The following is an 11699-nucleotide window of genomic DNA, read 5'->3' on the forward strand; positions in this document are numbered from 1 at the left end:
ACAAGTATTTATTCAATTATTTTACTCATTTTCTATTGGGATGTCTGTCCTTTTCCGTATATATCCTGGATACTAGCTTTTGTCAATAACATGCATCATAGATATTTTTTCCCACTCTGTGGTTTTTGTCTTTCTTTCTTTAAGGTGTATTTTGAAGGTCAGGTTTTTTTTTTTGTGTGTGTGTGTGCGTGTGTTTTCAATTTAAATCTAGTCAAATTTATCAATCTTTCCTGGTTAGTGCTTTTTATAGCATGTGTTCTTTATTTATTTACTTTTTTAATCTTGGGATTTGCTTTTTATTGATTGATTTTTTTTCTTGGTGCTCCAATCCATTGATCATGAAGATAGTTTATGATGTTACATCCACAAAGTTCTAGGTTTGCTGTTCACATTTCGGTCTTTGCTCCACTGTGGTGCGGGAAGAGTCCAATTCACTTTTCCCCGGTACAGATCACTAATTATTTCGTGAGCACTTACTGCAGGGCATTTTGTCTTCCCCTCAGCTTTGCAGAGCGTCTTCTGTCTTCACTCAAGGGTCCACATACACGGGTGCATTTCAGAGCTTGCTTTTCCTTTATAAAAAGTAGGATACTTTGCTAATAAAGATATGCTTTTGCTTACTCACTTACCTCCTGTACCACTCTTAAGAGTTGTTAACTTCTTCATTGCGTAGGAAAAATGCCTCCGCAAGCTCGTGTGGCTTGTGCTCATCCCTGGTGATCATTTCCCAAACCACCAAAGACCCACCAAGTTGAGTATCCCTCAGAAGCTCCGCCCCGCGGACGCCAACGCCCGCCTTTTTCTGAGGACGCAACCCGCAAGCGCGGCCGGGCCCGGGCTCAGGCGCCGCACAATGAACTGCGCCTGCGCCAGCGAACGCCCCTCCCCTCCTCCCCCGGTCTTCTATAAAGCCTCGACTTTCTCCTCGCGAGAGAGTTCGTTCTCATGCTCGCTGCCGGGGTCGGAGGTCAGACGGAGCGTCTCGCGGGCCGTAGGAGGAAGATGGCGGTGGAGTCGCGCGTTACCCAGGAGGAAATTAAGAAGGAGCCGGAGAAACCGATCGATCGGGAGAAAGTATGGGGTCCGGAAAGAGGTGGAGGTGGGCCCGGCGGGGCGGAGAGCGCGGCCTGTGTGCGGAAGGCGGCGGTGTTTTGCTCCCCGGGCAGTTCGGAGGCCCCGGCATCTCCTGAAGGAAAGGGAGCTCCGAACTCACAGTCGTTTTCTTTAACTTCTGCCCTTCCTTTTCCTCCTCTCGCTCTCAGACGTGCCCGCTGCTGTTACGTGTTTTCACCACCAATAACGGCCGCCACCACCGAATGGACGAGTTTTCCCGCGGAAATGTACCGTCCAGCGAGCTGCAGATCTACACCTGGTGAGGGCGCGGGGGTGGTGGGGGCGCGGGGGCGCGGCCGTTGGGGGTTGGGAGGGTCTGGCAGTAACATTAAATAATTCCCTGTGCTAGTGGAGAAATATCCTCTCGACTTTGCTTTCTGTCACTTGGGGTCTTTGGGTCCAGCTCCCGGGAAGTTAGAGATTTTAGCTGGTAGGTAAAAGGGGATTCACGCCATCCGGTAATACTGTTAGGTTTAATGTTCAAAAGTTTTGGGTTGTGAAGAATTGATACCCCCAAGATTGCTATCACTGTTGTGGCTGCCTGGTACAAATACAATATGTAGATAAATAAAATGCAATAGCTGCCGTTAAGGGGCTCATAAATAAGTGGTACTGGAATAACATGGTAAGGAGGAATCATGGGATATTTATCATCAAGAGCATTTCTGTGTAATACTAGGCCTTGGGTGCATTAAAAAAATAAATATAACCAATTGGTTTCTGATCTGGTGCTTAATGGAAAAGCTTTTGATGTGTGTTTCCTGAAGACCTGCCCCTTAAAGTTTATTTCTTACCTGTAACTTCTATACCCCCAAGTCTGTCTAGGGCCATTACATATTACAAGCGTATCTTTAGAGCTGCATATATTTCCCGAGTTTGACATCATAATAGCTGTTAGTAGCAGTGAAAGGATAATAAGGTTTAAAAATATGTCTTGTGGTAGAATTACATTCACATTTGTGTAACCATTACCTTTTACCAAAACTTTTTCTTTTACCCCCTGGCAGAAGTTTTGTACCCAGTAAGCAATAACTCTCCATTTCTTTCTTGCCCCTGTTAGACTCTGATTTAGTTTATATCTATATGAATTTGTCTGTTCTAGATATTTGTGTCCACTTGTGTAGTGGACTCATACAGTATTTGTTGTGTCTGGCTTATTTCACTTAGTATAATATTTACAGGGTTCATCCGTGTTGTAGCATGTAACACAACTTCATTCTTTTTTATGGATGAATATTCAGTGTGTATCAGTGTACCACATTTTGTCTACCAATTTTTTTGTTGATAGGTACCTGAGTTTCCATTTTTTGGCTTTGTGAATAACGCTGCTATGAACTGGGTATACAAGAATCTGTTTTGAGTCCTTGATTTCAATTATTTTGGGTATAGACCTAGAAATGGGATTGCTGGATCATACTGTTATTATATGTTTAACTTTCTGAGGAACTGCCAAACTGCTTTTCACAGGAGCTGCACCATTTTACAGCCCCAGAAGGGTGTGTAATTTTAAACTGTGAGCCCAGCATAGTAAAACTTGATTCTTTTAAAGATTGGGAACCTATTTGTCTTTTGTAGGTACTTGTTAAATTTATGTAGTATGATTTTAGTTCAGCATCATTCCAGGATAAAGTTCCAGAAAGGTTGATTTAACTTAGGAGGAAGAACTGTTACTAATGTATTGATGAAAACCTCTGTTTGGAGATTAAAGTGTATACTTCTTCCAGCAGTGAGAGTTCTGTTTGCTAGGTGCTGTGGTTAGATTCAGAGGGTATGAAGGAAAGAAGGTACTGCCCCTCCCTGCAGTAAGTTCAGTCTAACGGAGAAAGCAGATGAATAAATAATAATTAGGTAAAACTTTAGGGTGAAGATGGCAGAGTGAGATTGTTCTAGAAGTCCTCTATTCCTAATCCAGAAAAAAAAATGCAGAAGAAATTCTGCCCTAAATTGCCCTATCCCTAAACTGCAACCAAATAAGGAAAGGCAACCTTGTGTTATACCTCAAAATGATGGCCAGAGACAAAGATTCTAAAAGATTGAGTGGTTGATGTGACAGCACAGAGCCCTGCCCCCTTTTCCAGAAGGAGTACTGAAGGAAGATTAGTGAACAAATCTTGGGAATTCTCTGTTTGTAGAAGTAGACTGAGAGACTAAATAGGCAGTCCTAAGATAATCAGAGAAAAAGGAGTGAAGTCCAGAGGAGCCTAACAGAAGCAAGTTGAGTTTGCCAAAGTTCAAGGCACTCTGTGGAGTTGGAGTTGGGGGAACAAGCCAGACACCACAGGAGTGGTCAATCTCCTGTGCTTGGGTGGTCATTAAACATGTTTAATAGAAAGAGAATTACCTAGGTAGCTCTATCAGGGTTCAGCTTGAAAAATGGAACCAGTAGGAGATCTCTATGAAGTGATTTATTGCAGAGAATTGGCTTACATGATTCCGAGGGCTACCTCGGTAACTCTTAAGTCCCCAATCTGTGAGGTGAGCTCTAAGGAAGGGCCAGGCAGGAACTTTTTTCTTTTTTTTTTTTTTTAAGATTTTATTTAGTTGACGAGAGGGAACACAAGCAAGGAGAGTGTGAGAGGGAGAAACAGGCTTACTGCCAAGCAGGGAGCCTGATGCCGGGCTTGATCCCAGAACCCTGGGATCATGACCTGAACTGAAGGCAGAGGCTTAACACGGGTGCTTAACGGCTGAGCCACCCAGGCATCCCCAGGCAGGAACTCTTTTTTTTTCTTTTCCCCAGGCAGGAACTCTTAAGAGCTAAGGCTCCCCATAGCAGCTTGAATTTCTTCTGCAGGGAAGCCTCTGCTCTCCTCGTAAGCCCTTTTCAACTAATAGAATCAGGCCTACTCTGATTGATTGAGTGAGGCTTACTCAGATTAACTGGGGTGATTTAAATTTAAAGCCAACTGGTTATAGACTTTGACCATATACACAAAATACCATCTAGTAACACTTTGTTATTATGATTGAATAACTGAGGTTCTAGCTTTGCCAAACTGACACAAAACTGAGCCTCACATTGGCAACACAAAGACTTCAGTCCCAAGAGAGCTCTTGTATTCCTTATTGTGTACTCTAGCTTTGGACCAGTGGTCAGAAAGCAATACTTGGCACTCCCAACTACTGATCTAGGGAGGTGGTCGTCAGGTTGGAAGCTTGTAGGAGATTCACTGTCAGAACTGATAACAGATGTAAACCAAATTCTGCATGTTCACTAGGAACAAGATGACAATATGGGAAGTGTTTTTAGAAAGGTAGAAAGGACCCTTTCTTGCACATATCATGTAAGGTGTACCAGGGAATAGCTGATGCAGAGTAATTAGCATCAGAAGATTGGGTTTAAAAAAATCAGTCTTGCCTCAGACTTCATTGGGACAGAGTTAAAATAGCCAGAAATTTTTGCAGAACAGAGTAGAACTCTGACAGAGTAAATAAGAATTTACAAAATTAGGTGGTGATAGGGGTAACTGAATCTTTATTGAAATTTTATAATTCCTTCAATTTTACTTGTTTTTTGTTCTGTTAAATTCAAGTAAATGTGAGTTTTATTAAAAATACATGTAATATTTGAAGCATGAATTACACTTATAATTATATAAAATAATTACCTTAATAATTGCATTATTCATTATTAATAATAAATAATTACAATTATAATCTTAGTATGTATAATATGCTTGATAATCTTAAGATTTTTTTCTGTAGTATTGTGTATATGTAAAAAAAGATGCCTACAAGTGATGTTAAATATCACTGGTTATTTTATTTATTTATTTTTTTTAAAAGATTTTATTTATTTATTTGACAGAGATACAGGTAGGCAGAGAGGCAGGCAGAGAGAGAGGAGGAAGCCTGAGCAGAGAGCCCAATGCAGGGCTCGATCCCAGGACCCTGGGATCATGACCTGAGCCGAAGGCAGAGGCGTTAACCCACTGAGCCACCCAGGCGCCCCTCACTGGTTATTTCTGATTGGTGAAATTTGGGATATAATTTACTACCTTTTTGCATATGGCTTTCCTGCCTCTTTAAGAAACATGAAGATCCATCAAGTGGAGAAAGGCAGTCATGCACAGCTTCTTACCCCTTCCTTGCATGGCCATGTAAAAGTGACCTGGGGCCCAGAAGGGTCTTTTCATTTGGTTTTTTGTTCTTGTTTTCAAAGATTTTATTTATTTATTTGATAGAGATCACAAGTAGGTAGAGAGGTGGGGGGGCGGCGGGGAAGCAGGCTCCCTGCTGAGCAGAGAGCCCAATGCGGGACTAAATCCCAGGACCCTGAGAGCCGAAGGCAGAGGCGCAGTCCACTGAGCCACCCAGGCGCCCCTGTATTTTTGTTGTTGTTTGTTTGTTTGTTTTGTTTTTTTGCAAATAGTTAAAGAGCTCTCACAACTGTGCTGGGTAAATGTCTTTGGGAGTATCTTTCCCTATTCTGGGTTTGATGTGATCTTTGTTCTGCCTGTGTGCCATTGTGTGGGACCTGACCTGCAGTATCTGTTCTCAGGGGTCTTTACCTGCAGCTCAAGAAGGGTACTGTCTGGGCAACAGCTACAGGGGGAGACCTGCTGGCCATGGGGGACCCACACTTCATGAAGCATATCTTCTGCTGTCTTTTCTCAGTGCAAGTAAAGCATTGTTCCCTCTGTTGTCTCTGAGTTGTGTCTGTCTTGGCAACCCCAGCACCTGCAAGCTAAGGCAGTAGGTTGATATTCTGGGATTGCTGCTCCTAGTGGAAGGCATTTTGGGGCTCTTGGCTATCCTCCAGGTGGTTGGTCTCCTCCCTGGGTGGTGGTAACAGGTGTCACTCATGTGACAACAGCTTTACACAGAAACTTTAAAAAACTGAGATGAAGATGAATCAAAGGCAGTTAAATAATAAGGTGTAGAAATCTGTGATGATGAAAAATGGAGAAAATTATATGCTCTGTATTTAGGAGGTAAGAAATAACGGGATGGACATGGGAAAAACTTTCAGGTTTATGGCCTGAGCAATGACGTGAGTGATAATAAGAGGTTTTTTTGTTATTTTTCTTTAAGTAGGCTCCACACCCATTGTGGAACACAACATGGGGCTTGAACTCAAGACCCTAGCTGAGGTCAAGAGTCAAATGCTCAACCAACTGAGCTATTCAGACGCCCCAGTGATGTTAGTTTTGATGGTACTAGGAGAGAGTCAGGGCATGTTTTGGGGAGAACACTTGGAGAGTATCTAGTGTCCCTTGTTTTCATTTTATGGGCCCCCTATAGGCAAAGTTGTTTCAGTTTCACATCATCCATTTCATTCTTTCAGTTGTCATGAAAGAAAACTATAAAAATTTACACTATTATAGTTTGTTAACTTTTTCCAAGATGCTCATGTTTAGAAAGATTTTTTTCAAGTTGTGCCATATTAGCTCAAAGGACTGTTTTAAGTTCTGAGTTCAAATAAATATTTGCAGGGCAAGAATATGTACTGTGAAAGGAAACTATGCTTAGTCCTAAAGAAAATTTCATGTTTCATTGATTTTATGGCTCTATCTAATGTAAAACTCTTAAGATTCCATCTTAGAAAGAAAAAATACTACATCTTAATGAAAATGCTTTCTTGGCATTGATTTTAAGATGCATTCCAACTTCAGACATGAAAGGTGGAAAAGTACATGCTTTAGAGATAAGGAAATATAATTTAATTGGATTACTTTGGAGTAGTTACTCTTAAAAAAGTAAATCACTATGCCAATAAGATGTTATATAGCAACGAAAGATAGCAAATATAATCCCTGAAGTGCCCCCCCCTTTTTTGATAGGTATATTTATTTTTTTCTTTTTTTTTTTTTATTATTAATATATAATGTAGTATTTGTTTCAGGGGTACAGGTCTGTGATTCCATCAGTGTTACACAACACACAGGACTCACCACAATACATTCCCCTCCCCAGTGACCCATCACTCAGCAGCCCCGTCCCAGCCCCCTACACTCAAGCAACCTTTCCTGAGATTAAGAGTCTCTTATGGTTTGTCTCCCTCTCTGGTTTCATCTTGTTTCATTTTTTTCCTCTCTTCCCCTATGATCTTGTTTCTTAAATTCCACATATCTATGAGATATGATAATTGTCTTTCTCTGACGTATTTTGCTTAGCATAATACCTTCTAGTTCCATCCATGTCATTACACAGAGCAAGATTTCCCCCTTTTGATGGCTATGTATATATACCACATGGTCTTTATCCATTCATCTGTCGATGGACATCTGAGCTCTTTCCATAGTTTGGCTATTGTGGTCCTTGTTGCTGTAAATATTGGGGTGCGGGGTGCCTGGGTTGCTCAGTGGGTTAAGCCTCTGCCTTTGGCTCAGGTCATGATCTCAGGGTCTTGGGATAGAGCTCTGCATTGGGCTGTGTGCTCAGCAGGGAGCCTGCTTCCCCCTGTCTCCAGCTGCCTCCCTGCCTACTTGTGATCTCTCTGTGTCAGATAAATCTTTAGGAAAAAAAACAAAAAACATTGGGGTGCAGGTGCCTCTTTGGATCACTACATTTGTATCTTTGCGGTTAACAGGGCACTTGTTGGTCAAGGCTAGCTCTCTTTTCAACTTTTTTGAGGAATGTTCATACTGTTTCCCATAGTGGCTGCACCAGCTTGCATTCCCTTTTAGCACTAATAGTCTGACTTTAATGTATTAACATTTCGATCATTGGGGCTGGTAAGGGGAGTTTATGGGGCAGATAGGATTATTAGCTGCTTTAAAATCCAGCATGGGGCACCTGGCTGGCTCAGGTAGAGCATGTGACTCGACCTCACTATTGTGATATGAGCCTCATGTTATGTGTTGGATTACTTAAAAATAAACTCTTAAAAAATAAAATTAAAGTATAAGACCTTGACAGCTGTAATTCTAACATGTCACAATTCACACATAATTAACTCATTGATATCAATATTCTTGTTATATTATTGTTATATTATTGATTAATCAAATATAATGTTTTCTTTTAAAAATTCAGGATGGATGCAACTTTGAAAGAACTGACTAGTTTAGTAAAAGAAGTCTACCCAGAAGCTAGAAAGAAGGGCACACACTTCAATTTTGCAATTGTTTTTACAGATCCTAAAAGGCCTGGCTATCGGTAGGTAACTTAATTTTTAATTCCTATAATCTCTTTTGTTAATAGATAGGGATAAGCCCTCACCTTTAAATAAGTCTCTGGTTTGGGGGGGGATATAAATTCTATTACTCTGGCTTAGCTTAATGCAGTAATTAATTTTTAATTGTGCCATAAGATACGGAGCAAATCCAGTCCCATGTTTACTTTGCAGTGTGTATTTAGTTTCATTGACTTGTGATCCATTAACAGTTGGGTCTCCTTTTCCGCAGAGTAAAGGAGATTGGCAGCACCATGTCTGGGAGGAAGGGGACTGATGACTCGATGACCCTGCAGTCGCAGAAGTTCCAAATAGGAGACTATCTGGACATAGCAATCACACCTCCAAATCGGGCACCACCACCTTCGGGGCGCATGAGACCATATTAAATTTTATTTACTATTTCTTGAATTATTTTTCATTCAGTTATGTAAAATAAATTCTTTTCCTCCCCTCGTCATTGCCATTAAGCCTTTAAAGTCTAAACAAATTGTAATGCGTCTATTTAGGAATTAGATTTGGCTGTGCTTTGGTATGGATATTAATAGAAAGTCTGTATGTTTCTGGTCCTTCCATAGAATACAAAGAAAAGTGCTCTTAGCATTCTTTGTAAAACTGTATTGTTAAATATATGTGTGCAATCAACTGGAGTGTGAAAATTCATGAAGGCATGGGAACAGGGTTTAATGTAGTATTTGGGGTTTATGCTGAGTAATGGAGGATGGTATTATTTAAGGCCAAATGGGGCTGACTAAGAGAGCCTTGGGATGAATTAGAGGGTGAGTTTGTGGCCTGGACTGTTGCCTGCAGTTAGAACAAGGATGAGGTGGCATTTTGGAATAGCATGAGCTGAGGCAAGTTGAAGAAGCTGTGTCTGCTCAAAGAAATGGACCTGCCTAAAAATAAGGTACAGCGATGTAAAAAGAGGAAAGTGGGTGCCATGGTGAGGGCTTTTTATGTTTGAAAAATGGGGAGAATAGGGCATTTTGAAGACGAACCAGTATAGAGGAAACAAGGGTTAGCACTTAGGATAAGTTGGGAAGGTTTACTTCGAAGATCTGAAAATGGAGGGACAAAAGAGGAATCCCAAGATCTGGGAGCAGAGCCAGGGATTTGGCGAAGTTGAGTAAATAGAGGCTATCGACACTTGGAGTTACCAGTGCCGGGGATTGGCTTGTATCCGTGTCTGGCGAGTCAGCGTGCGTCGTGCTTAAGACAAGCTGGGCTAAACATTTCTGCACCAGCAGCTTGGCAGCCTTGGACCAGTTACATGAATCTCTTGGTATTTATTTGTAAAATGGAGAGGACAGCCCATGGGATTGTGGCGATTAAATATTTCTAGAGGCTTGACCTGTAAGAAACAGTAAATATTAGCTAGTAGCCATAAAGTAGTCAAAGCTGGATCTGAATCTTCTGTGGCTCTATTACATTCGCCTCTTGAAGTTTCTAGAGTGTGGCCAGAGTGTAGTGAGCCTAAATTACCATAGTCTGTTACAGTAGGAAATGAAAAACTTATATTCCAAAATGAACAAAGAGGTGCGAGCACTGATTTTCAGTCAGATTCCAGTCATTTTATCTTGTACATAGAGAAGCAGCCTTTTAAATGTAATGGTTCTGTGGAATTGATGTCCCTTTAGCAAAGCCCATCACCAGGCGGCAGAGAACCAGCCCAGAACCTAGATCTAGTGCCTCTTCTCTGAAGTTCACCACAAACCCTTAGATTTTTTTCTTTCAGATTAGATAGACTTGAGTTCTATCAGTCATAAAAGTAATTTAAACCATTTTTTTTTTTTTTTTTTTTTGAGGAACCATGGTTATCTTCCTATTTGTGGGGAAGAAACTGATTTACTATGCAGAGAAGAAGGTAGGAACTAAATACAGGACCTTTGTAAGCCAGTTTTTTATATGGCATGAACTACAATGAGGGCTCTCCTGTAATTCCAGGTTATTCTCCCAGTAATTTTAAAGTGGTTTATTTGCCTGGTTCCAACATGGAATTTTTCCTTTAAAGATTTCAGTCTTCTACCAAAAGTACAGTTAAAGACTACCTGATGGATTTATTATTGACCGTAATGCTAAGAATCAGACGACTTGTACTTAGTCCTTATTTACCTCTGGCTTTGGTAAGTATGGCTTATAGGTAAGTAACTGAGCTGTTTCCTCAAATATAAAATAGAAATAAATGGTCACCGTGACAGTACCATGCTCAGTGCTTAGTGTCCTGACTGCCTTGTTTGCTCAGAAGGTATTTCTGGAGTTGAAATTTTCCCTTCGGAGTATGTGTTCTAGCTCATGTGTTGCCTATAATTTGCCTATCTTTTGAGTTTCCTCATAGTATACGTGAACTTAGTGTTTTGAGTTATTTACCAGATCTTCAGTAGCGAGTCTCACTGTTAAAATTATATTTGGATTTTACAAAATGTGGCTGTGGGACCATTACATCCACAGTAATCGCTGGCTCAGGTGATGTTTGAGATGGTGGCATGTGCTCATGTGTGTGAGTGCACACATGCATGTGAGGGGGAAGGAACTATTACACTGTTAGGTTAGGTTTAGAATTCTAAAAACTTAACTGTTATTCTTCAATAAAGAGCTGAGTTCAAACTGCCTCTTTCTATTCAGTCAAATTCCAGACTTGAGTACTTCTCAGACTCCCAAGAGGGTCACACCCTGAAACAGTTCATCAGAATTACAGTTAGTGGGGTGCTGTGCTGGGCATGAGGAACTTGACAGTGTTTCCCCTCAATGAACCTTCCCAACCAAGCTGCAAAGACTAGTTCCCATTTAGAGGTGAGATTGAAGCCTGCTTTAACAGGTCACAAGTGGGTCACATGAACCTAGGTACTGAACAGATGTTGAAATAATACATTTTCAAAAGTGGTGTTCTTTGACGGTTTACTTGATCCTCAACTCTGCACCCTGGCTTCCACCTGCACCCCCCCCCCCCCCCCGGTTACTGTTTGTTTAGGGAAGTTATCCTCTGTAACTGATTTCTGCCAAGGTGCATTGTCCTGAGTATGGACTGGTTTCAGTTTTTATACAAACCAGAACATGTGTCTTAAATGATACGGTCTCTGCTTCCAGTTGGAGGGCCAGAGCTGCCGAAAGAGGTCTGTGTTCAAGTTGTGTTCTTTTGCTTGCATACAGGTTGTTTTACCAACAGCTGTAATTTCTTGGGAGCCTGCAGTGGAACAAGCTTGAAGGAAGTATGTTTATTTATGGATTTTCATCCCCCCATACCAAGCAAATAAGCTAATGTCTAAAAAGCAATTTTAATACTTAATACTAAAAAATAATCTTCCTAAGCAAAAATGAACCCGGGAATGTTATGCATAATTTACTGTAGAAAGGTGTTCTTAGTAGTACCAGCCACAAAGGCTTGTTGGGAGGAGCTGATGAAATGGTGTTGAGTGTGCCTGATGGTGAATATTCAGTGAAGAGCAATTTACAAAGCAGAAAAAAGGCATTT

General features: G+C 41.1%; 1 protein-coding gene across 2 annotated transcripts; it reads left to right on the forward strand.

Moving 5' to 3' along the window:
* The first annotated feature begins 921 nt into the window (after positions 1-921).
* Positions 922-10839, forward strand: SAP18 (Sin3A associated protein 18). 2 transcript variants are annotated; one of them, XR_006384636.1, is made up of 5 exons: positions 922-1074; positions 1263-1372; positions 8092-8214; positions 8463-10094; positions 10175-10839. XR_006384636.1 is itself a non-coding variant. In XM_044249402.1 (4 exons), exons 1-4 carry the CDS (start codon positions 946-948, stop codon positions 8617-8619), a joined length of 519 nt encoding a protein of 172 aa, XP_044105337.1. In that variant the 5' UTR covers positions 922-945; the 3' UTR covers positions 8620-10839. The 2 variants fall into 2 exon arrangements, 1 of the variants encoding a protein (XP_044105337.1); XM_044249402.1 differs by having other exon boundaries at positions 8463-10839.
* Positions 10840-11699: the final 860 nt, after the last annotated feature.

This window comes from Neovison vison, chromosome 5 (genome assembly GCF_020171115.1).
Source record: "Neovison vison isolate M4711 chromosome 5, ASM_NN_V1, whole genome shotgun sequence".
Taxonomy (NCBI): domain Eukaryota; kingdom Metazoa; phylum Chordata; class Mammalia; order Carnivora; family Mustelidae; genus Neogale; species Neogale vison.

Bases quoted from the DNA above. Each gene is read 5' to 3' on its own strand.
- SAP18 (XM_044249402.1), top strand. From the start codon at position 946: ATGCTCGCTGCCGGGGTCGGAGGTCAGACGGAGCGTCTCGCGGGCCGT. The intron at 1,075-1,262 runs GTATGGGGTCCG...TCTCGCTCTCAG, and splicing joins AACCGATCGATCGGGAGAAA to ACGTGCCCGCTGCTGTTACG. The intron at 1,373-8,091 runs GTGAGGGCGCGG...TTAAAAATTCAG, and splicing joins GAGCTGCAGATCTACACCTG to GATGGATGCAACTTTGAAAG.